This window comes from Periophthalmus magnuspinnatus, chromosome 23 (genome assembly GCF_009829125.3).
Source record: "Periophthalmus magnuspinnatus isolate fPerMag1 chromosome 23, fPerMag1.2.pri, whole genome shotgun sequence".
In the NCBI taxonomy this organism is placed as follows: Eukaryota; Metazoa; Chordata; class Actinopteri; order Gobiiformes; family Gobiidae; genus Periophthalmus; species Periophthalmus magnuspinnatus.
This window is the reverse complement of record NC_047148.1, coordinates 1,024,671-1,049,638: the sequence shown is the minus strand read 5'-3', so window position 1 is coordinate 1,049,638 and position 24,968 is coordinate 1,024,671. Positions and strand designations below refer to the sequence as shown.

The following is a 24,968-nucleotide window of genomic DNA, read 5'->3' as shown; positions in this document are numbered from 1 at the left end:
GGAGGACATAAATCAAAAACGGAGCCCGGAGCGAGGATCCATCTGAGGAAGACCTCCTGCGCCGCTGCAGCCGCTGCTCCACGTGTTCTCTGCACCGTGTTTGGTTCAGGGGCACTGGAACATACAAGCAGGCCGTGCACAACACTCACCCCGCCTCTCAGTACTGCTCTCTGCTCCGTGTAACTCACTGGAAATATCTGCTTATAAACGTGTATAATAAAATGTATCCTTGTGTACAAATCGCACTGAAAGAAGTACTTCCTCTCTTCTACTGCAGCCCGTGACTTTAAGGGACACTTGTGAAAGTAATGAATACTATTTGTGGCATTCTTGTTCGCTAAACAGCACAGAAAATCTGCATATACCATGGATCTATGAAAAGAACTATAGCGTAGGTTACAGGCCATTATGCGCGTTGGACTTTTGAAATGCACCTGTATGTGTTTGTAAACCCGACACATTTAGTCTTACAAGTTAAACTAAACACTGAATAAACCTTTTGCTACAAAACTGTGTATATAGTATTTGAAAAAAAAATGTGGGAGTGATTACAGTCAGGTGGATTTTGAAGTGTGGATACTCGTGAGAACAAACACTGTTCCTTATATGTCCAGAGCACGCCCTCTTCCTCCCTCACCTTCCCCTTTACAATCCTCCAGCTAAGGTAGTAGCAACAAGATCACAGAGATTGGTCCCTACTACTGATGAGATACCCCAGCAGCATTCAAGGATGGGTCAAATGCAGGGGAGAAATTTCGCTACATGGGCAATAAAGTGTAATTTAACCTTTAGTCCTCCAGGTACTACCCAGGTTAACAGTGCTATTTGAAATGTGTTTTTTAGGTGTTAAGTCCCAATTTAGGGACTGTGCAGTGATGAATAAATGATTAATTCTGAGGGAAAACAGCTAATACTGCTGGTCCAGGGGATGTGAGCCTGGGTCCAGAATCCGGAGTGAACAGGGCCCCTCTCAGTGCATTCAAGAGGACGTGATCTGATGTGAGACAGGCCAAATTGTCTGAACAGTAATATTTATTTTACATGATATAAAATTGATGGGTTATGAAGGCTTTGCATATTGGCACTATTAATATAATCTCATAGTTGTATATTCACTCTCATTCTTTTGTGTACATAAATTAAGCTTAGGGTTTACACATTTACATTTATACAGACTGAAGTGTTCTTGTGGGTTTGCAGTCCGCCTTATTGCTCATAGTGGACCTTTGGTCCAGGCAGCATGTCCCTCTGTCCATTCAAATGGTCAATGTAAAAGATGAAATGTAACAAAAAAACATTCAGAGTTGACATTAAAAAAATACAAAAAGATTTGTAAAAATGAAGTGAGCAGCATGGGCTGGCACAGACTTGAGCTCTGCACTAATGAACATTCTGTGAAGAAAGAGGCACTGGGCTCAGGGCACAAGCTGAAGTGGATCCAAAGCACTGGTCGGTGTTCTTCTGGAGATGGTCTGCTGGGTCTGAATGTGTCCATGAAGCTGAAGATGTGGAGTTGTGTTCATGTGTCACTGCTCACCAGAGCCATGGTCTGTGCTGAGAAGAGAACAGAGAAATGTAATAGCAGCCAGACAAAGGTTGTTTTGTTTTCACACCAACTCGTTGGGTCAGTGTTAAAAAAAAAGTTTCAATTGAGTGAGGTGTGCATTTGTCATTCTCGAGTGTGCTGTGAAAATGGCAGGACTATCAGCATGCAGTCAAGGTGGAAGTAAAAGTATTTGAATCACAGCTTATGTACAGTGTTGTGGAAAAGTTTTTGCACCCTTCCTGATTTAACCTTCTTGTACATGTATCACACTTAACTGTTTCAGATCATCAAACAAATTTAAATATTAAACAAAGATAACCCAAGTTAAGAGAAAAATACTATCCAAACCTACACGATCCTGTGTGAAAAAGTAACTGCCCTTCTTGTAAAATGGTGACGTAACTGATTATATTATATTATATTATTGTGGGAAGCGGTGTTCAATTTCATAACCACACCCAGGCCTGATTGCTGCCAGACTTTTCAAATCAAGAGACCACTTAAATAGAACCTGTCTGACAGGGTGAGGTCGGCCATACTGAACCCAAGACATCATGCCGCGATCCAAAGAAATTCAGGAACAGAAACTAAGTAGAAAAGTAATTGACATGGCTCAGTCTGGAAAAGGTTACAAAGCCATTTCAAAATTTTTGGGACTTCAGCGAACCACGATGAGAGCCACAATTGAAGAAAGCACGATACAGTGGTGAACCTTCCTAGGAGTGGCCGGCCAACAAAAATTACCCCCCCCCCAAGAGCACAGCGATGACTGACCAAGTCACAAGAGAACCCAGAACAACATCTAAACAACTGCAGGCCTCATTTGCCTCAGTAAAGGTCAATGTTCATTACTCAAACATAGGAAAGAGATTAGGCAAAAATGGCATGTATGGCAGAGTTCCAAGGCGAAAGCCTCTTCTGACAAACCCCATAAAGGCTCATCTCACTTTTTCCCAAAAACATCTGTATGATCCCCAGAACTTTTGGTAAAATATTCTGTGGACTAATGAAACAAAAGCTGAACTTTTTGGAAGGACATCTGGCATAAAATTAACACAGGATTTGATAAAAATAACATCATGCCAACAGTAAAACATGGTGGTGGCAGTGTCATGGTTTGGGGCTGCTTTGTTGCTTCAGGACCTAGACAACTTGCTGTGATTGAAGCATGGCTTTTTTCCCCCCTTAATAAATACAACCGGCACTTAAAACTGCAATTTGTATTTACTTGCGAGTTATCTTATTTGAGTTTGCTTGATCTGAAATGGTCAAGAGTGACAAAGATGCAGAAAAAGTAAAATCAGTGAGGGGGCAACTACTTTTTCTCAGCACTGTATGTATGGGCTCTGCAGAGCAGTTTGAAACCTGCACTTGATGAGTCAGCAACACTTCTGTCAACGTCTGCACAGGTGAGCCCGCTGAACCCATGGCACACTCCCCCACACAAGACAGTTAATCAGAGAAAAGACCACCGCTTATACAGTGAGGCAAATAAGTATTTGAACACCCTGTGATTTTGCAAGTTCTCCCACTTAGAAATCATGGAGGGGTCTGAAATTTTCATCTTAGGTGCATGTGCACTGTGAGAGACAATCTAAAAAAATCTGGAAATCACATTGTATGATATTTTAAATAATTTATTTGCATGTTACTGCTGCAAATAAGATTTGAACACCTGAGAAAATCAATGTTAATATTTGGTACAGTAGCCTTTGTTTGCAATTACAGAGGTCAAACGTTTCCTGTAGTATTTCACCAGGTTTGCACACACTGCAGGAGGGATTTTGGCCCACTCCTCCACACAGATCTTCTCTAGATCAGTCAGGTTTCTGGGCTGTCGCTGAGAAACACAGAGTTTGAGCTCCCTCCAAAGATTCTATTGGGTTTAGGTCTGGAGACTGGCTAGGCCACTCATTTTGCTAATCCAGTTCAAATTGGAGAAGGTCAGTAGTTTTTGTGTACCAGGCAGGAGGTTGTTGAGGTGGATCTCCTCAGGCCTCAGCTCACTGTCCCCACCCTCGTCCGCTCTCAACTCCTCCCTCACCTCTGCGCTCCACTCCAGCTCTGGAGTCTGCAAACTGAAACACAATCAAACATTTACTAACTTTGAGGTCCGTGTGCCTCTTTTTCATTACATTTTCAAATGAAAATCAGAATTGAGGCATGTGTCCCTAGCCTTTGGAGGCATCACACACTCACTGTTTTAGAACACAAAGTTGCAAATTAACCTGGCTTACACTAGATGATTAGAGCAATGCTATTATAATGTACACACTTTAGCAGAATGAGCCTCGCACTTGTATCATTTGGGTTACCAGTATCAATGCTGAAATGCAGTTGGTGTAAACTTAAAAGGACTCTCTGATCTAAACCTGCATTTTGTGCTTTATTTAAAATTTGATAAAATAAAGTGAATATAATCTGAAGGATCAGATGATTTGTCTGGATAGTTAGTTTAAGTTACTCTTACTTGAGTAGTAGTTTTCCTAAATACTTTCTTACTCTTACTTGAGTAATTTCTTGGGCCGCTACGCTGTACTTCTACTTGAGTAACATTAATTAACTTTATCCTTACTTGAATACAATTTTTGGCTACGCTACCCACCTCTGCTTTGCTTTGAAGGAGGCTGACCAGACTCACCTGTGGTCTGAAGGAGAGGTGGCCGAGCTCAGATCTTCAAACGGTTGCAGCTCCACCACCTTTACAGTCCGAGGGAGCTCCAGGATGACTGCAGTCTGCCGCTCACACTCCTGAACACAGCACAGGCATCACAAATCTAAATATGTACTGGACAGTTATTCAGCAATTACTGTATTTTCTGGACTAGTCATACTTTTTTCATAGCTTTGGCCATGGGTGCGACTTATACTTACATGCAACTTATGTGTGAACGTATTAAAATATATAATTTCACATCTTCGTTATTGTCACACTGACAACTGCCTGAGGGCACTCGGCCGCTTGTACCAGTAACACAGCCACGTGGAAGCGGCGCTTCGTCTACTTCAGGAGCAGTTGTTCAGAAGCAACACAGAGGATAAAGAATTTAATGGATTTAATGATTTGGAGTGAGCTCCAGAGTAAACTTGTTAACTAAAGCATAAAAAAACAAGCTAACTGATTAACTGTAAATATCTTGCATTAACATACTAGACACATTCAGTTTTGTTGTCTGTGTGTTACGTTAGCGTTCTGTACTGCTATTCAGCCTGTTGTTCTCCATTTTAATATGATTATAATATGTCTTTAAAGATAAAATGTCTGTTCTTGATCTTGGATTTTGCTAAATAAAATTTCCCCCAAAAATGTGCCTTATAGTCCATTGCGACTTATGTTTTTTCCTTCATTATTATGCATTTTTTGCTGGTGCGACTTGTACTCCGGAGCGACATATAGTCTGGAAAATACAGTACCCACATTTCAGAACATGTTTTTAGAAGTTCATTTTTCATATTAGTACTGTTTTTTTATGTTTAATTTTAATTGTAAAGATTTGACTTGTTATAGTAAATGTGGTAGATTATTGCAGTAAAATATAGGAAGTAATTTTGTCCTGTCACGACAGCACATTTTGAGGCACAATATATAGCTGCAGAGAAATATAACAATAAACAATAATATTGTAACCACTAACAAAGATGGATAAACCCAGTAATGATTTTTTTTAGATATACAGTATCATTTAAAGGCCTGAACTATAACAAACAGACAGCAGAATGAAGCAATAATTAGTCATAGAAGTTACTTATTCAACCCTCTACTGCTCAGATCTTCTTGTATTACAACTAAAATAACAAAACTCTCACAATTATTGCCATGAAAATGTACACATGATAAAATATTAAGCTATAAATATATTGTTCCAGTTTTCATATAAAGAATGATACGTCGATATAGTAATTATGGTGACAGGCCTACCAAGTGGCTCTTCTAGGAGAAGCGTAGCACCGGTCTTACCTCTGTGGAGGGGTCATTGCTCTCGTTGAGCTGCTGCAGCTCTTCATTTTCTGCAGTACCTCCTTTTGAACAGTCCCCGTCCTCCACCTGCAGCAACAGCCCAGGGAAACAAGCAGTCAGTTTTAGAGGTAGGAGATAGGGGGTAGGGTGTAGGAGGAGGTGAGAACTTTAAGGGCCCCACCTGCTCTGGCGCCAGTGCCCCTCCCTCAGAGAGAGACTCACTCATATCCTTCAGACGCTGCAGTGCCGTTTGCAGACCACAGGGGTCAGTGCATGGTCCCTCAGTCTGCCCTCCACCCTGCACCGCAGATCGGAAGTCATTTAGCAGAATTAATTTGATTGGGATAATTGTAGAATCAAAAATGGGGTATAGTCATTCCAAATGAGACAATAGGTAAGAGACCTGCAGTGTGTTATTTTAGCACACCATTTTAACTGTGTATGCGTGTGTGTGCAGGCATATGGTCAGACCTGTGTGATTTGAGCAAACGCTTCATCGCGGTTGAAGGACGAGGACCGGGACAGCCTGCTCCTTTTCAGGGTAGAGGCTTCTTTGTTCCTCCTGATCCTCTCCAGCTGCTCCTCCACGCTCATACGGCTCCTGCCCAGTTCTCGTTCCCCAAATCCCCCCGCCTGGTCCAAAGCACTATGGGGTCGCTCCTGCACACAAGAACCAGAGTGACACCCACATGGACGTTGCTCAGAACAGGTAGTGTTATTAGACTACAGCAGGTGTCTGCAATTGCTGTCTCAAGAGGCACATGCAGCTCTTTAAAGCCTCTGGTTTGGCTCTTTGAACTTGATAAAAAAAAAGTTTGGGAAAAAAGATCACTGCTTTGGTTACTATTGGTAGTTATTAATTAGTTAAAGTGGGACTAAACACAAACTCCACCCACAATCACATTTCAAATAGAGCTGCTAAACTGGGCAGTACCTGGAGGGGAGGGTGAGGGGGGGAGGAGGGGCAGGGGTTTGGACATGAGGAACAGTGGATTTTTTAATAATTGTGATCATCGCGCACGATTATAATCGCCTTTACGGCACCACACTGCCTCATGTTTCCAGTTCTAATACAACATTTAGATGTTAGTTCTGGTGTTTGCCCACTCTGTCAGAGCACTGACACTTGTAGCTTCTGTGCTTATCTCTGTCTGAACTATATTCTGCCAGATATCAACAATAAACAAAGTTTGAGCCGTAACTCTCCACAGGAATGTGCCAGTGCGCGCCTCACCCGTGCGCACAGATGACATACTAATGTGTGCACATCTTATATTTTTACCTACAATAATGCAAACTGCAGAATAAAACAACACCTTTTAAACAACAGACAAATTAAGTCTAATTCATACAGCTGAACACAAATGTGCCAGAGCACATGGTCCGAATGCGCACTATGTGCACAGAAGCAAAGCTAACGATTATACACAGTATATTTTACCTACAATTAAGTCAATAGCAGAATAAAGCATGCTTACTGATCGAGAACAGCATCCAATCCATCAAAAAATAAGGTCCTTTACTCCTGAGTTCACTCTGGGATCTTTACTCTTTGCCATGAACCGCTCCAGGTCAGAGATGCCTCTAGTATAACTTGTACAAACATCCACAGTGTCCTCGATCGCATATTTCCTTTGTTTTGTCTGTTTCGTCATGTTTAAAACACAAAACAACAGTGCGTAAAATGCGCCATTATGCACAGATTTCTGCATCCACTCGGCTTCGGCCGTTTCCCAATTCACCAAAGTGCCTTAATTGCATTGTTCTAAGTGTTCGTCGACGGGCACTTGCGTCACTTCCGGCGCAACAAGGACCGGTCCATTTCGACAACATGGCATTGAGGAGTACACATTTTCTTCCGCGTACGTCTATTTAAGGAAAACTATGGCCTGTGATACATCATCCTGTCCCACTGCTCATTGGCTGTAAGGGGAAAACGTCACTAAATGTGTGTGATGTAATTGGTTGATTCTACAAGGGGAAGAGTGGGGCGTAAACTTTCAGTCATCTGTAGCACTGATTCGCTGTCTGTGGCCTCAGTAACCCACAACCCCCACCTTATTGGCAACACTGGTGTCAATCACAAGCTGACACCTGTGTTTAGCACTGAACAAAGTTGCGCTGTCAGAAGTTTATTATGCCTGAAATCAACAAATCACAGAAATGCAAAGAAGTGACGGAGTAGATTTCATATTTGGAATACTTTCCTGCAGCAGATTGAACATGGAGGACTTGACTGGAATATATTCTCTGGACCTTTACGGAACAAATGAGACCAACTTTGTGTGAATATGTTGATGTTTGACAGAACCAGAGCGCTCAATGGTAAGTGAAGTCCAGATTCACACTTTGTGACTTTTCTGTAAAAACGTCTTTCCTGTCAGCACTGTGGTGATTGCAGGTGAAAATGGTTTGCATATCCAGAAAGACGAGCGCCGCAGCTTTCATTTGATTGATTGTTTGTGTGGGTGACGCAGAAGTGTATGTACATTGCTGTAAATTTGTAAAGTAGGCCTGGGCCGTCGGAACGTTAACAGGTTAATAATTATCGTGATAATGTCGTTAATCGCTGTTTTCTTAATTGTAGGTTGCCTTGATACATCTGGCCTGGGGACAACCGATGAAAATTAGCTCTAGTCAGCTAACTTGGGCACATTTACATTATTTTTTTTTTGTAATGTTTATTAATGTGCATTGTCCCCTTTTTTAAATAAATAAATAAATAAATAAAAAATAATAATAATAATAATCGCGATTATTTTGGCCACGATAATCGTGAGTCTAAAATTTAATATCGTCCCATCCCTAATACGGAGTGCAGGTGAGGGGAGGGGACAGTTACCGTTCGGGGCTCTGGCTTCTTGCTCTTCCTCAGGGTCACATATGAAGCGATGGTGCTGGACTCTGGGGCACTGATGCTGCACTTGGTCCTGGGGGGGACAATGCCCACGGGACAAAGCGTAACTGTGAAGAAACAGTGTACTGTTTATTGTCTATAATATGCGTGCTCAATGAGAATTCCAAGTATGGTGCCAATATCAGAAACCTCTCACTGCTGCAAACAGAGTTACTGGGTTTCACATGAACAGTCTTTATTCTGAGACAGTCAATTTGTTGATTTTGGGTGTGTGGTAGTATAGCATCTATTACAGCATGATTAGAGTGTTCATTTAGTATGCAAATACCATATTTGTCTCTGCATTAGGGAGCTGTGCATACCTTTGGATACTGGGGTATCCCTGCGCTCCAAGGCCCCAGCTGCAGCCCCTCCTCGCTCGTCTGGGTGGGGCTCATCAGGCTCCTCCTCCTTCACCGTGGTCAGCTCCGGCTCACTCTTGTACAGTCTGTAGTCTGGGCCCTGCTGTAAAGCCACACGAGACTTCAGATAGGGGCACTCAACCACAAACCAGAAGGGCACAGCCACAGCACGGACAGATGACACATGACTCGTGATGAAGTACTTTCACTTAATTCAGTCTCTTCACATAGTCTTAAAGACAACATGAGGTGAACAAGACAAGGTCCAAACAGACTGTCCAATTGTCCATCTCCACTGTTCACCTAACCTGCTGTCAGCAGCTCAGTCTGCTGCTAGGCTGTCCTATTCACAATGTCATCAAACCTTTCATCTTTAAAACTATTTCATGTCTCATAAATAATATAGTTGGAACTATTTTCAGGGTTGAAATGGTTGCTCCTACCTCTCTATACCAGAACTCTCCTCTCCTTTTCCATTGTTTCTACATGATTTAAAATACACATTAAGGGCTCTCATGTCACATGCTACAAAATATGAGGGCTTAATGAAACAATGTAAAATGCTGGGCAAGGACAAACAAAAACATGACCAGAGCTATGGTCTTATTCCCTTAGCATCATGACTGATGCACTCCGTCTAAATGACAGTGAATGCGATGGCGTGAAAGAGGGGTTGCAGGGCTGATCTTACACTCTGTGCTCCGCTCCGGGAGCCAGCTGTCCTATCATCCGAGCGGGCTGTGGGGTGGGGGTAGTGGTAGGGCAAGGGTGGGCGAGGGGGCACCGGCTCCGCCCCCTGTAGTTGACTGAGGGGCAGCAGCACTGTCTGTCAACACCAAACACAGCCTCACAACAGTGGGCACAGCACAGATACAAGCATCCAGGACAGCAGCGCATCAAGAGGACCACGTCTTATAACACCCTGATGGACAGAAAAGCTCCACAGACACGCTTTTACCACCATGTATTTGGAACACACGTGTGCAGTGTGGTTTTGCATCCTGGACAGAAACCTGGCCCAGCCACAGAGCAGGCAAGATACTCGCCTCTTCTCTCGAGCTCAGCTCCATGTTGTGTTTGTTGGGCCTTAGTAACAAAGATTTCAAAAAGTGGTCCACTGAAGTCCACTGACTTCTCTCTAAAATCCTTTTCTATTCTGGAGGAAGCACTGGTTTGAGAGCTGAAACCATCCTGCTATGGTGTAATCTAGTACAATGTCATGTTAAAGGCCTTACCTCATTTTTGGATATGCTGGACAGGGGTTTGGAGCTAGGGAACAGGCCTGTGAGCAGAAAAATGTGGATTTAAACTAAAGAAGCCTATAGACTTTGGATTATAGTCAGAGAATGTATGTAAATGTACAGTCACTGGGTGCCTGGGACTTATGTTTGGCTAGAGCCTCCATCACATCCTGGATCCTCCACAGCTCCTTCTGGATCTGGATGTGTCGCTGACTTGGGGGCTCCGTCTGCACGCACAAACACACAAATCTGACTAGGACTGAGTCATCATCATGTGATAGTCATGTGACCTGCCACGTGACCTGCCATGTGACCCTCGTGTAAAATTCTTTTTTTTTCTCCACTGTTTTTTTTTCCCACTGGGTTTCTTTAGTTTTTCCTTGGCGAGAAGGAGGGTCAAAGGTATTTTGGAACAGTTATCCATTTGCTTGCTTTTTGTTGTTTAATTTGCTTATCTGTTTCTCTTTTATTGTTGATTTTCTGTCTGTTGATTAAATCAATTCTCATGTTTAGCCCTAAGAGGCAACTGCTGTTGTGATTTTGGGCTTCACAAAAATAAACTGAATTGAACCTGCCATGTGACCAGTCATGTGACTTACTTGTGGACTGCCCAGAGCCTCCAGCTGTTGCAGAAGGCTGGTTTTGGCCTGGCTTACGTCGCCTTCCAGCCGTTGGTACTCCTGCTTAGAGAGTTGGAGCTCCTGCAAATCCATCACATTCGTGAAAACAACATTATGAAAATATCATTCAGGTCATTGCTCACAAACATTATACCTCAAACAAAGAGTGTAGTGGCTCTGGAATATATACATGCACATTCTCACCGCTATGACTCGGTTAAGCTCACGGCAGGTGCTCAGCAGCCCCCCCTGCAGGATGTCTCTCTGCTGGAGCAGGCTTTGAGCCTGGGCAGAGTGAAGGCTCTGCTCATTCAGCTCCTGACTGGCCGACAGAAGAGCTGTTTCCAGAGTGTGCTGCTCACCACACAAACCAAACAAAGACAAACATAAGTTTACCTTCAACAAGCTTTTCAAAAGTCTGCACACATGCCCATGGTAGTCTATTGTGATAGAAATTTAAGTATATTCATGTTGTGTCTTTAAAAGCATTTGATCTGTGTCTGTCAGACCCAGACCAGACATTAACATGTGTGAAGCTCTGTCTCCATCCCACAGGAAACTCACTGTTCTACCTGTCTAAGTGTAAAAGTTCATTATCATATGGGTGTGAAACAAAAGTCACTCTGCTTTGAAATGTGTGTAGCATTGTCATTCTGGTATAAAACAGTCAGAGCTCAGATGCTCGGGAACTGAGACTGGGGGTGGATGGGAACTTGGAAGGAGACTGGGGGAGACACCAAAAGGCTGTCAGTCTGTGTCCAGGGCAGGCCTGGGCCCTGTCCTGTCTGTATCTGGTGTAACAAACAATAAACCTTTTTTCTGTATTTCAAAACTCACCAAGCTTCGCAAATGGATTACTTTTCTTCTAGAACTGTAATTTTTCTACAATACTATCGCTGATGACCCTGTCGCATATCTCACTGATGGCCCTCTCTCATATCTGTGTAATACTGAGGTCTAACTGATGACACAAAGTACCTTCTCACGGTGCAGCTGCTGCACCTTCTCCTCATGTGTCTTCACCACCTTGTCTTGCTCACACAGCCGGCTAAGCTTGGTCTGAAAATAGCACATTTGTCAAATACACATTTGTCAGTCTCTGCAGCTACTGTTCTCTATAATAAATGTATGCAGCACTGTCCCCTGGGCCTTGGCATACAGCCTAAATTTACTATGCACGTCTAAATAAACATCTGAAAACAAAGCCAACATGAATTGGTCTTACGTCGATGTCAGGGTCTTCAGCATCACTGACCAGGCTCTTGATGGCCTCTGGGCTGACCTGAAAGAGAACGAGGACTTTTTAAAAATGCTGATATAATGCTGACATAATGCTGGATGCATGTGGAGTGGGCAACCAGACGTGTCATGAGTCAGAGTACAATGAACAGATCTGATTTGACACTGATCATCTAGAGTCAGGGCTTTGAGATGGAGCACATGTGGCAACAGGACTGGTCCAGGCCATCTGGATCCTGAAAACATGTACTGCAGTGGTGGATGTGAAGACGGCACATGGGGAGCTTACATGACGATGGGGAAGGGGGGAAGGGGGGCTTACGTGCTGGTAAAGCTGTGGTCTTGGTGCAGAGTTCTCGATCATTGTGTGAATCATGAAGATTAGAGGCTCGTTGTCCTTTTTCTACCCAGTGCAGCAGAAAGAAAGAGAGCAGTGAGACTCAGACATCTGCACACTGGAGCACATCAGTGCATATGCATATGCACATGAACTAGACAAGAGGATGCCACAATAGTCGAGGCCCTACGGCGTCATTATTTAAGTTTGAGTTCTATGGCAGTGGTTCCAAAAATGGAGGTCATTACCACCTGGGGGGTGGTGAGGCACTGAGTTAGGGGTCCCAAAATGGCTTTAACAAATAATTTTAAAATGAATCTATTCTTTAAAAAATGTACCTATTTAATCTATTCTTTAACTGAAAATGTCCAATAATAACAACTCAAACAACTGATACAAATCATTTTAAACCTGACTTTTTTGCCGTTAAACCTATATTAAACTTTAATTTTTTCACTTGAAATGATTACCACTGTGAATTGAATTGAATTTTGCAGGCAAACTGCCAAGGCGGTGGCAGTTCTATGTGTGGCACATTTTGGAAAGACCTGCCCTATAGCAGTAGCTCTTGAGTCCAACACGCTGTGGTTACTATGAAGCTGGTGCAGAGTCCAACTGTAGATGAAACATTAGACAAGACTGACTCTGGCCAAACACTGGACTGGAGCAAACACAACCAACAGAAGAATTTAGTGGCGATGTGGACATATTGTTGACGATGTCAGCTGGCTGTCCACTGATGGCGAAGTGTGCTACAGCTTTATGCTTACACAGACAGGGAGAAGGAACAGTGTTATGCTGACCGGGCCTCACCTGGCTGTCCAGGTAGCGCAGACTCCTCTGCAGATGGTGTGAGAGAACATCTGTCTGCTCAGAGCAGCAGGAGGAGGAAGAGGACAGGGACAGTGAGACCTCATGGCACAGGCCTATTCCTCCCACACTCATGAATCCATCAAGAGCCCAGCAATGTCAAAACAAAGTTACCACTACTGCAACTACAGTACAGCCCTGTAGTACTCAGATGAGATGAGGACAAGCAACAGCTAGTTTGTTATTATGGTGATTTTTTGGATTGGATTTAATTGATTATAATTATAAACCTTATCTACGCCTTTCACGATTACAATATTGACTTATCATACAATATATGTAAGCTGAAAAAATATATTTTGGGGGTCAATAAGTATCACGTGTACAATTTCTTTGCAATGGAGCTCAACAGTAACAGTCTGTTCAGGTTCCGGAAGTAAAACTTCCGTTCATTTTTCCAGCAGAGTTTTCGAAGAAATTCAAATATTAGGAGTTCAAAGGTATCGCAGAGGCTAACCAGCTATGTGATAACTAATATCCATAACGCAGTTGTTTTAAGTCCAAAACAGCCATTTAAAATGCAAGATTCTGTGAAATGTTTGAATAATTTTGTGGTTTATAAGTCTGAGAAACAGATTTTAAGTAAACTTATAGGTCTTGTAGTCATTAGTGTGGCTGATTATCCCCAAGCAAGCTTTCAAACTTTTAATATACATTTTTTTCAGAAAATCTATGAGAAAAATGTATGGGAAAATTAGTTCCGGAACCGCGGGCAGAGTAGTCACTTTTGAGGTCCATAGTGAGGAGACTTTAATGTGATAAGATTTGCGCTGCAAAGGGTTGAAAAATAACTTCTATGATTTCTTCTCTCTTAAGCAATATGTTGTGCTTCAAAATTTGTTATTGTGATGGGCCCAACCTAAATCACTAAAATAAATGATCAGGTTCAATATAAAGAGTCACCCTGCCCCCTTCTCAGAGGGACATCAGCTCTACATTCTCAAAACAGCTGGTGCAAACTCTGGAGCCCTTTGGTGGTGGGAGGAGCTCTTTCATGACTCTGAACATGGAACATTGTGCTTCTGTGCTCTCCACAGAACAAAAGCGTCACACGGACATGCATACTCATGCAAAAGCACTAAGCACAGTCCTCCTGCAAACTCAGACCACTCAGGAGCTCTCCACAAACCTGCTGCGCAAACTCACAGGAGAAAATGGCCACATGCCTGTGATGTCAAGAAGCACACCAGCTGTACAGTGACATTGTGTCACAGGCCCAACTGTGACTCGGTTTGCAGAAATGTGGCACTTTCTCCAGGTAGGACCATGCACACACAACATCCCCACAGTGGTACTAGGGTGACCAAGAGTCCCTGTGTAGGCCGTCACCATGGAACACACTCAAAATCTGGTCACTCTAAACTGTGTGCATTAGCATGCATTTAGATGAAGCATCAGTATTTCCCAACTAATACAAAAGAGTATGGTGGCCCAAATAGGCCAGTGCTCTCCTCTATGGTCTAATCAAGATGGGGATGCTAAAAGACAATTATTTACATTTGAACAACAAACATGACCAGCAGCACCACCATAGCCTCAGCAGAGATCTGTGGGAAATCCTGAGCATGCATACAAGGGTGCAGGCTGACCTTGGCGTTGGGCCCCTCGGAGCCCAGGGCCCTCAGCTGGGCCAGTGTGTGCTCACGCAGGCTGCTGAGCTCTGCCTGCTGCCGCCGCAGTTTGATGAGCAGTAACGTCAGCTCCTCAGACTAAACACAACATATGACAGCATCAGCTAACTAGGTATCATCACATAGCAATGCTAAGACTATGGGTGTATCTCAATTCTCTTTCCTCCCCTTTTGTCCTTAAGCACTTCCTCCCTAAATTACTACCTAGGAAGAAAGTACCAGCCACAGGCAGTCTCTCTCTGTCCTCAATTGTTCAGATATCAATTAAATGTGCCATAAGTGGTGTCCTAAGCTAAGAGTAGACAAGGGAAGGACACTATGGAGGAATAACAGGCACAGGTGCAGGAAGCAGACATAAGCTAAAATTATATAAAATAAGCCTTAGTATAGTCCCGACTACAGGGTCATATAGATGAGACCAGCGCCTTACAAATTAATAGTAATAATGAGGGTGAATGAGATACAATACACTGACAGCTGAGGAATCGAGGAGTGAGTAAATAAATTTGAGACATACCCTAGCTAACATCATGTAGCCTCTCCTAAGAACTGCTTACATCACTTTGCCTAAGCCAATTCTATCCCTCTTCACTTATAATCATCTGATAACTAAAAGACCAAACAGATCTCCCTGCAGTATGCTACTGAAACAGTGAAACAATCCTTCATGGGCTTTTAATCCTTTCGTTTTTTACAGTTATTGCTTTCTGATCCCTCAAAAAGAAATGCTACATGCATTCAGACTACCAGTGCATCGACAGGTCCAGCTGTTAACTGACCAGACAACCTCAGCTTCACCCAGGATGAGTCAGGCCTGCTCCTGCTCCTCACACGGGGCCAGACTGCTTGAGAGTTTATCAGGAGCAGCAGAGGGGCAGCAGAGGCAGCAGGGGGCAGCAGAGGAGCTACAGAGGAACTATAGAGGAGCTGCAGAGGAGCTGCAGAGGAGCTGCATGTGCGAGGTCTTACCGTTTTGCCCTGTAGGGACTGAGGTGTGATGTTGTGAGTAGAGACGACGGCTGTTGCAAAACGCTCAGGATACCCCAGCTACAACAAAGGTTGATGTTATGGTTTAATATTAAGCACACATTTCAAGCAACAACTCACATCAAATTATGTAAACTGTCTGTCTGTCAGATTGCCTCGTCCCAGGTCATAAAAATAAGCTGTTCCCATTTTTATCATGATAAATTTTGATATCATGTAATGATTTGTCAGAAAAGATCAAGAAAAAGCAAATCTCACTTTAAAAGGTAAGCCCTTTCAATACACAGTCACAACATATAGTGTATATGTATGCACTGATGGTACCTTGAGCGGGAGAGTCTTTGGGCGACCAAGTGTCGCTGTACCATCTCTAAGCACTGGGGAGGACAGCTCAGAGTGTGGGGTGCTGGGGTTGGACGCCCCCTTGAGCCTCGGAGGAGGAAGGGTGCTGTAGAGAGAGCCATGGGATGGGGAGGTGGGGATGGGTGTGGCTATGCTCTCACGGAGGTGGCTCATAGTCTTGGAGCTGGGCAGAGTGCTATAATGACCTGCACCTGAAGGACAAAATAGAAGAGCCAGTTAGCATCGCCAGTCAGTCTAACTCAACTCCAACCACTGATCTCTAATGCTTAGGACAGAGTGTACCAGAGTGTGCTGAACTGTTCCACCAGCTTTTTCAATATGTTCACTGTTAAAAACTGGACCAACTCACAAATGTGAGTTACACACACAGCGGCTAAAATCATAGGACTCCTCACACCTAACCTTGCAGAACTTTGTTAAGGTCCTTGTGGGCGGGGTCAGAGCATACCTGTGGTACCTATTAGCGGGGTCGGAGCATACCTGTAGTACTGTGAGTGAACTCAAGAGCGTCCCTGTGGGCGGGGTCATGCTGTGACTTGTCATACCTAACTTTGCAGACCTTAACTACTCAAAGTGTACCTGTGGCACCTGTGAGCGGGGTCAGAGGATAGCTGCAGTATCTGTGAGCAGGGTCATAGCATACCTGTGGGACCAGGGGTGAGCTCAGAGCGTACTTGTAGGTGGGGACAGAGCATACCTGTGGGAGGAGCAGTGCTGAGCCTGGAATAGGCTTGACGCTGCTGCCACTCGTAGAGCTGCCACATGGTGTCGTCCTTCATAGACCTTCTCTTGTCGGCTGAGTTAGCAGCACAGACACTGTCGGGGCGGCACAGACTGTTGCGGGGCAGAGTGCGGTAGCCCTCAGGAAAATGGGGTCCCATTTGGCTCCGGTGACTGGGCATGTTTCTGGGTAATGTCTGGTATGAAGAAATACTGTGGGGAAATGAATAACTCCTCAGAACATATTTTATGCTGTTAGGTGCTGCAATCACCACACTAAGCATTAGTGGCTCACCTTGTTGTGTCCGGGTCTGCTTTAGCTCTGTAGGGCCGCGCCCAGGGCTCCATGGGGGGCATAGAGTGAGTCCTGGACAGGCTGGTCTTGAGGGTAGGGGCAGTGTCAGTGGGCAGTGCTGGAGGGTGAAGGAGCCTGGAGCTGCCATCTGGTTGGTCCACAGCTGCACTTACAGACCCATTGACCTTCTGGTTTTGGCGCGAGGCTGAGACGACGGCTGCAATGGCGGCTGCCTGGGTGGGCTGCAGCTGTATGCTGAGCTTGGTCCTCTCCGCACTGGGGTCCCTGTGCAGACTGTACATGTCTGCGTCTTTCAGAGTGGCATAGCGGTCCCCCTCTCGCAGAGTGCTGTACTTCTTAACCTCCTTTAGCGTGCCGTAGCGGTCCATCACATGTATGGTTCCATATTTGTTATTAGAAAACATGCTTCTGTCAGTCTCCCTGAGGGACAGCTGTCTCCTTACCTCCTTCTCTGGGGCAAACCTGTGTCCCTCTGTGTGCTGTGCTGGAAGAGTGTGCGTCTCATTCACAAGTAAGAGTTTGGGTCGTTCTTTGACCTGGGTGTACTTTTTCTCCGAGGAGGCTGTCCGCAGGTGGTTCTTCATAGTGCTGTTCCTCTGCAGGTCTGGGTGAAGTGCACAGGGCTCATCCCTCTGGAGACTGTATTTGTCTCCATTTTTCTTCAAAAAGAACTGCTCTCCATCTTTGTGAAGAACATACCTGTCTCCATCCTTCTGGAGCATGTAGCTCACTCCATCCTTGCGTAGCAGGAGGTCATCCCCGTCACGGTGCAGAGTGTAGCACTCTGCTTTCTCGCCATGTTTCTCCCCTCCTCTTGTACAGGATGGCTGTCGCATGGGCTCGCAGTTACGTTGGTTGTTCTGGATCTCTGGGCATGTTAAGGCTCGCTGGTTGTGCTGATTGTTCAGTTTCTCAGATTTCTTTAGATCTGCATTCACTGTGTCAATCCTGAGGACAAGGAATCAGAGTAGGTTGTACTATCCAGCCATAGGACTGCTATTAAACATGGTTAAATTTATCCCTAATGAAAGCATGTTAAAGCAATGCTACATAATGCATTAGTTGTATAACCATAAAAGCTACTTCTATGGTTACAACTACATTTGGGTAGACTGACCACCAGCCATCACTCATTTACAAACAACACCCATCCATAGGCACTATTACCCTGGTCAGAGCTGGGCCGGTTAGTTTTGGTTGGTGGTAGCAATTATGCCACCTCACTTTGTCCATCGTCCAGAATGTAGGACATTAAAGCTAAATGTGTTGTGTAGTGTGCTCACAGGTGCTCTGCGGAGCGTCGGAGAGGCTCTGTGTGTACCAGAGCAGCGTCCGTCATGACTTTCATCCAGGACTCAGAGTCTTTGGCCGAGTCGCTGCAGAAGTAGTATGTGCGCATGTTGGGATGAGTCGCCTGGGAGCAGAGGGGAGCACACTCTTTTTAAAATACTATAACGGACAGTGTTTACATTCAGAGCAAATACACTGTACAGACGGTAGGATTACCTTGAAAGCGTATTTTCTGTTGATATGGTCATCCACTGACAGCATGGAGATGTGAAAGCTGGGCAGCAGGATGCTCCCCAGAACGTTGTCTTCTTTGTCATCTAAGCCACAAACATACAAGCACAGCTCTAACTGCAAAGTAAGTGCCATCTGCCTAACCCGCAACAGGGGCATATAAATTGTTGTACAATTAAAAATGAAACAGAAATTCCACAAATATTCTCCAAGTAATAAAAACAAAACCAAAAAAAACAACAAAAAAATATGAACCTTCTCGGTAAGACTGGGCAAGCTATACAATATTGAAAGTTTCGATGGACCGAATATTGTTCCTAAGCTATCGGTTCAGTTGATATTCCTTATTAGTATATAAAGTGGTGTAATAAAACAATTTACTTACCAATATTGGCCCAAAACACCTTGTAATTATTTTATATAAATATGTTACAAAACACATTTGGATAACTTTCCCAAATGCCATTTGTGTTTAAAGGAAATAAATATTATTTTCAGTCTCTACCTTAGTATCAGTTGCTATGAAGTACCGGCAGATACTTAAAGCCAAAGTCGGAACATAAAAAAGCCTTAGGTGCATGCTTAGGTGTGGGCAAAGTGCAGGGTTAGATTAGGGTTGACCGTGTCTATGGGTGGATACACTGAAGGGTTAGGGTAGAAAGACTAGGTGCATAGTATGTTCTTCCACATGACCCGGGAACAGTGCAGGGCTAGGATAGGTGTGGCCATGTCTGTAGGTGGGTACAGTATTGTGCAGGGTTAGGGTAAGGTTGGCCATGTCTGTGGGAGTGGATACCTCGGTAGTAGAAGAGGCACATGTCACACAGGACGAACCAGCGCTTCTTCCACAGCTTCATGCCTGTGCTGTCCTGAAGAGTCAAAGGTCAGAAGGGTCAGTGCTGTGAACACTAATCAGTTAGGAGTGCATACAAGACATAAGTATAATATAAAACAGGTGATGTTACAGTTTTGACACCATACATTTTTGTTAAGTCATTAAAGGTCCTATATTACGCTAAATCGACTCTTGTGAGATTTAAGCAGTGTTATAATGTTACCTCGTCAAAACCATACCCGGAGATGTGTTTTGTTTCATTCACACATGTTTGAGTAATCCTGTCTACATCTCCAAAGCTCAAAATGCTCTGTTCGACCTTGTGCCGTCCTGGTAGAGGTAATTTTGAAGTTAACAGCTACTCTTTTATCTTTTGATCAGTAGAGGTTGGCAAATCCAGGGCAGGAATGATCAAAATTATTCTAATTGTGTGTGGTGTATGGTGTTTAAAAACACGCTGAAGCACTTCCTGTATTACCACATGAAATCACAAGGTGGAACAAAGTGTTTTCAGTTTGAGAAAAGAACATAGCGTGCAGGCTTTGTGTGTTAATGAGTGTGTGGGGAAGCTGGCCAATGGGGTAAAAAGCAGGAGGCACACTCGTCCAATGTCCAATTAATAGAATTTATCGCGAATCACCGTGGTATACCATGGCAAAAACAATACATATTTACCAAAATGAACAGCGCTCAAGCAAAAGCAACAGAAATCAACAAAACTGGCGAAAAACCCATGTGTACCATGCTACACTGACATTCTCCCCGAAAGACTAAGGCCGTGTCCCAATTCGCCAATGAGCTCCGTTGCTTTCACTTGTGATGTAGAGCGAATGTTTCACCAATTTCATGTCCCAAGGGAGGATCTGGATTGCTTGAGGTTTCTTTGGTGGGAGAAGGGAAATTTGAAAGCCATGCCATCTGTATACAGAATGAAAGTCGATCTTTTGGGTGCAGCGTCTTCTCCAGGCTGCGCCAACTTTGGCTTAAAACATCTTGCTGCACAGGGACCAGGTCGGTTTGAAGAAAAATGCTATTCATTTCATTCAGAGAAACTTTTCTTTTTTTTTTTTACTTATATTTTATTGTTTTCTAAAAAACACTCCCACCCTTTAAATTTGGTATTCATAATTCCTGGTTTAAAATTGGTATCATATGCTAGTCAACTTAACAGTTTAATTTCTTTCTCCAATTTGAATCTTCTTACAATTTTGAACCAGACGTCCAGCGCGAATTTGGTTATGAAATCTAATGTACTTTCATTTTCTTCACAACAATCTTTTGTTTGCAATCACAGCTTGTACATGGCAAACATTATTCAACTCAATTTGTTTTCACGTAGCCGTACATTCAGAGTCCCACCAACAAATCAAAGTTTTGAGCTGGGCTGCATAGAAAAACTCTTCTAAATTTGGTAGGGCCAATAAAACCAAATTTTTTTGGTAATTGAAGTGTTGAAAATGTTCAAAGTGTTGAGACTGGAAAAGATACAAAATTCTAGGCAGGACATTCATCTTAATTATCTCAATTCTGGCATTTAGATTCAACAATAAAACCTCCCATCTTTCCACGTCTTTGTATAATTGTTGATTCAAGGATTTATAGTTGGTCTCATATAATGTGTTAAAATTATTTGTAATCTTTCTTCCCTACGACGGAGTATAAGGGTCAGTTAAATAAAATAAATTATGCGGGTGCTACGAGAATAAAGTCATAATATTACAAGAATAAAGTCGTAATATTACAAGAATAAAGTTGTAATATTACAAGAATAAGTCATAGTACTATGAGAATAAAGTCGTAATATTACGAGATTAAAGTCGTAATATTACGAGATTAAAGTCGTAATATTACGAGATTAAAGTCGTCACTCATTGGTCACTCATTCACGCACAGCAGACTATACTCTCATAAAATTACGACTTTATTCTCGTAATATTCCGACTTTATTCTCGTAATATTACGACTTTAATCTCGTAATATTATGACTTTAATCTAGTAATATTACGACTTTAATCTCGTAATATTACGACTTTATTCTCATAATATTACGACTTTATTCTCATAATATTATGACTTTTTCAGGCTTCGAATTTATTTACGTAAAATTACGACTTTAATGTCGAAATGCTATGACTTTATTCTCGTAGCGCCCACATAATTTATTTTATTTAAGTGACCCTTATACTCTGTCGTAATTCCCAAATAGTCTATTGATTTTTTTTATTCCACTTGAATTTATATTGCTGCGATACTTTTAATGGAGAATTACAGTTTAAGAGGAGTGCCTGCATTTTCTCAATATTCAGTTTATAACCTGATAAATAGCCAAAATAATTTAGTAAGTCCATTACTTTAGGCAAACATACATCTGGTTTAAAAAAAGATCTAATTTTCTCATCATCTGCTGATTCAGGTTGGGAATAAAGTTTAGAATATTTTTCAAATACTTTTTCAATTTCTCCTGGTTTGTAAACTAAGTTTTTGGTTATAGGCTCTCTTATTTTGTAGGTCGTGTTAGATTGTTGTTTATTTCTCAAACGTCTAGCAAGTGATTTAGTTAATTTTGATCCTCCTTTATAATATATGTTTGTTTCAGAAACCTAATATAATATATATTTTTTTACACTTATTCTGTTAATATATTATCAATTTTCTTCCTTGCTTCTTTGATCTTATTAAATATTTCTGGATTGTAGATTTTCAAATTTTCCTAATTCCTCTGTTGCAGTCGGAAAGTCTAAAATTAGTCTCTTTTTAATATATGCTGCATGTGACTGTGTCACATGTCACTTTGCCTCTCATTACTGCCTTCACAGCGTCCCATACTATTGTGGGATCTGTTTCTCTGTTACATTTTTCTTTTTTATAGTTAATTGAGTTTTTACATTTTCCCTTAATTGTTTATTATTAAGCATTCCAACATTCAATCTCCAGTTTGTATTTTTTACTTTTCTACTGAAGTCCAGTGTTAGACTCAATGCACCGTGATCTGACAGATCAGCTCCTCTTATCTTACATTCTAATATTCTAAACCTGTCTTCTTTATTCATGAAAATGTGGTCAGTTCTTGTATAGGTTAAGCGTGGAGCTGAGCAGTGTGTAGTCCCTCTCTAATGGGTGACATTCTCTCCAGACATCTATGATCCCCAATTCATTTAATATTGTATTGATGTATCGTGACAAATCTGTTTAACTTTTTTTTCTTAATACTACTTGAGACTAAGGTATGATTCAAGATAATATTCCAATCTCCACAACATATTAATATTCCTTCTGTTTCCAAAGCAACTATGTAAAATACAGATTTATAAAAGCATTTATCAGATCAGCATAAACGTTCAATAATATAATCATATATTTTTCTAGTTTTCTCTTAACAAATATGCATCTACCTTCACTGTCTTTAATTTCTTTTAGTCCCTCAAATTTTATAGTGTTTGGTATTATAATTGCTGCTCCACGTTTACTACCTCCTTTAAATGAACTATAAAATACATCTCTATAACCCAGCTTACTTCATTTTTGATGCTCTGTATCAGACGGGGGAGTTTCTTATAGGTAAATTATCTCTGCCTTTTCCTTTACCTCTTTTAATTGGATTATTTAAGCCATTCACGTTCAGAGAGGCAATCTTTAAATCACTGATACACATCTTTGACCAAGATAAAACAGACTGACAGCATGACCGTAACAACACAGTGAACGTTATGAACTCTAACCAAAATATAAAAAAACAGAACCACCTGGTAGAAGTCTGGGCCTGTAGGTGGCCCTAAGGTCCTGTTGGTAGGGCAGAGGTAAAGTCTCCCACCAAAGAAGGGCCCCTCTGTAGATGTAGGTGATGACTCAAAAAGTCTCCCTTCCGTTCTACTATGTCCAACTAATTATAATTCCCCCTTTCCAGCATAATTATTTTTGTATCACGGTTTTTAAAGAGAAGCACACTGCCAAAATTCTACATGCTTGTCCTTTTTAGTAGTGTTTATATAAGTACATTTGTCCAATACTTTTACTGTTTGTTTATATGAAATTATCTTGGTAGACAAATACCAATTAAATTAGTACTAATTATTACTTTATTTATTATTTCATATTTAAGTGTATTTATTTATTTCTCTTTTAGCAGCTACCTCCCTTCAAAACTCCTGTGTTTTATCTTTGAAACTCCTGTAGCCTCTCTCTGGCTCTCCGTCCTGGAGATCTGCTCTGTGTATCCTGTGTGTGTCCATGTTCCCATGACCAGGCCTGCTGAATCCTCCACTGCACCTCATCTTCTCTCTCTGTAACCCCAGTCGTCACATCGAGATCCCTTTTACTCATTTCTTCAGCTGCATCTTGTGGATTTCCATATGTTCTGGTCCCGTCCGTCCAGTGGATTTTAATCTTCGTCATTGGTGTCTGAAATTTGACCCCATTTTCTTTTAGCACGTTCTTTATGCCTCCATAAGCTTTTCGTTTTTGAACCACATCATAGGTGTAACTGTGATCAAAGAATATTGGTTTTCCATCTATTTTCAGGCGCTTCTGCCAGGCTTTCTTGAGGATCAACTCCTTCGTGTCAAACTGGAGAAAGTGCACAATCATAGACCGTGGTGTCGCTCCGTGGGTCGGTCTTTCAGCTGAAGCCCTATGTGCACGTTGAATCTTGAGCTGGGTTCCCGCGGGTAAATCCAACTCTCTCCACAGAAGCTCCTCCACATAGCGGGGGGTGAGTCTCCCTCCGTTCCTTCTGGTACTCCGAAAATGCGCACGTTGTTTCGTCAGTTTGTCTTTTAACATCTTTTGTTCCTTCAGAAGCATTGGCAATATTTCCTTCACTTCTAAATCCCACTCTTCAGCTTCACAAATATGTTTGTACTTCTTTTATAACCCCTTTTTGCTCCTGTAGCTCCTTCTCATTGTCAGAAATGTTCTTGTTTATTTCAGCTCTGAATGCATCAAATTCATTCTTGATATCAGCCTTCACTTCTTCTTTAAATGAGGCAAATCCGTTTTTTATTTCAAATCCCACAATGAGATTAGTGAGATTTGGTGGGAGTGTAGAAGCGAAGAAGTGATCAACAAAATAAGAAAAGTAGCATGATAAAAAGCAAATAGTTTAAAGATATATTTAAGAAGAAAGAACACATCTAAGTTAATCCCTCTCTGTATACAGCCAACGAGGTTAGTTTTGTCTGTTTTATTTTCAAAAGGTAATTGTTGAACGTCTTTATTTTTTATTAAGTTAATTATTGTTTTGTCTGTGTTCCTTTCGTTTTCACAAGTGAATTTATTTGGATTCTTGTGCAAAATGGATGCTAATAAATTCGTCAGTAGAGGAAACCACTTGTGTCTGTAGTACCTGGAGGAATTACACACAGCCTCAAGAGACTGGTGAGAACAATATATTAGGGTTACATTTACATAAATGTTCAACTGCCAACAGTGGGAATCTGAAGTGCTGTATGTTTTCAAGGTTTCTCCCCAACAACTTTAAACTTTGACAGTGTTTAAACAAGAGAGAAATGTTGCATGTGGCGGGCTATT

General features: G+C 42.2%; 1 protein-coding gene across 5 annotated transcripts in view; it reads right to left on the bottom strand.

Moving 5' to 3' along the window:
* Positions 1–1,013: 1,013 nt before the first annotated feature.
* The window catches only part of LOC117391775 (pleckstrin homology domain-containing family A member 5-like), a 38,606-nt gene continuing 14,651 nt past the window's right edge, over positions 1,014–24,968 (bottom strand). The window contains exons 8-32 of one of the 5 annotated variants that reach the window (XM_055232030.1): positions 19,404–19,476; positions 18,593–18,693; positions 18,370–18,500; positions 17,066–18,034; positions 16,748–16,983; positions 16,012–16,241; positions 15,670–15,747; positions 14,659–14,778; positions 13,013–13,066; positions 12,185–12,265; positions 11,849–11,905; positions 11,602–11,682; positions 10,828–10,977; positions 10,603–10,704; positions 10,125–10,230; positions 9,998–10,044; positions 9,454–9,588; positions 8,724–8,862; positions 8,347–8,468; positions 5,976–6,164; positions 5,686–5,802; positions 5,505–5,591; positions 4,188–4,297; positions 3,509–3,624; positions 1,014–1,554 (exon numbers count right to left, since the gene is read on the bottom strand). In XM_055232030.1, coding sequence (XP_055088005.1) covers positions 1,520–1,554; positions 3,509–3,624; positions 4,188–4,297; positions 5,505–5,591; positions 5,686–5,802; positions 5,976–6,164; positions 8,347–8,468; positions 8,724–8,862; positions 9,454–9,588; positions 9,998–10,044; positions 10,125–10,230; positions 10,603–10,704; positions 10,828–10,977; positions 11,602–11,682; positions 11,849–11,905; positions 12,185–12,265; positions 13,013–13,066; positions 14,659–14,778; positions 15,670–15,747; positions 16,012–16,241; positions 16,748–16,983; positions 17,066–18,034; positions 18,370–18,500; positions 18,593–18,693; positions 19,404–19,476 — 3,666 coding nt within the window. In that variant the 3' untranslated portion in view covers positions 1,014–1,519. Of the gene's footprint in view, positions 1,555–3,508; positions 3,625–4,187; positions 4,298–5,504; positions 5,592–5,685; positions 5,803–5,975; positions 6,165–8,346; positions 8,469–8,723; positions 8,866–9,453; positions 9,589–9,997; positions 10,045–10,124; positions 10,231–10,602; positions 10,705–10,827; positions 10,978–11,601; positions 11,683–11,848; positions 11,906–12,184; positions 12,266–13,012; positions 13,067–14,658; positions 14,779–15,669; positions 15,748–16,011; positions 16,242–16,747; positions 16,984–17,065; positions 18,035–18,369; positions 18,501–18,592; positions 18,694–19,403; positions 19,477–24,968 lie in introns of all 5 variants that reach the window. The other 4 variants (XM_055232033.1, XM_055232031.1, XM_033989681.2 and 1 more) reach the window with 4 other exon arrangements.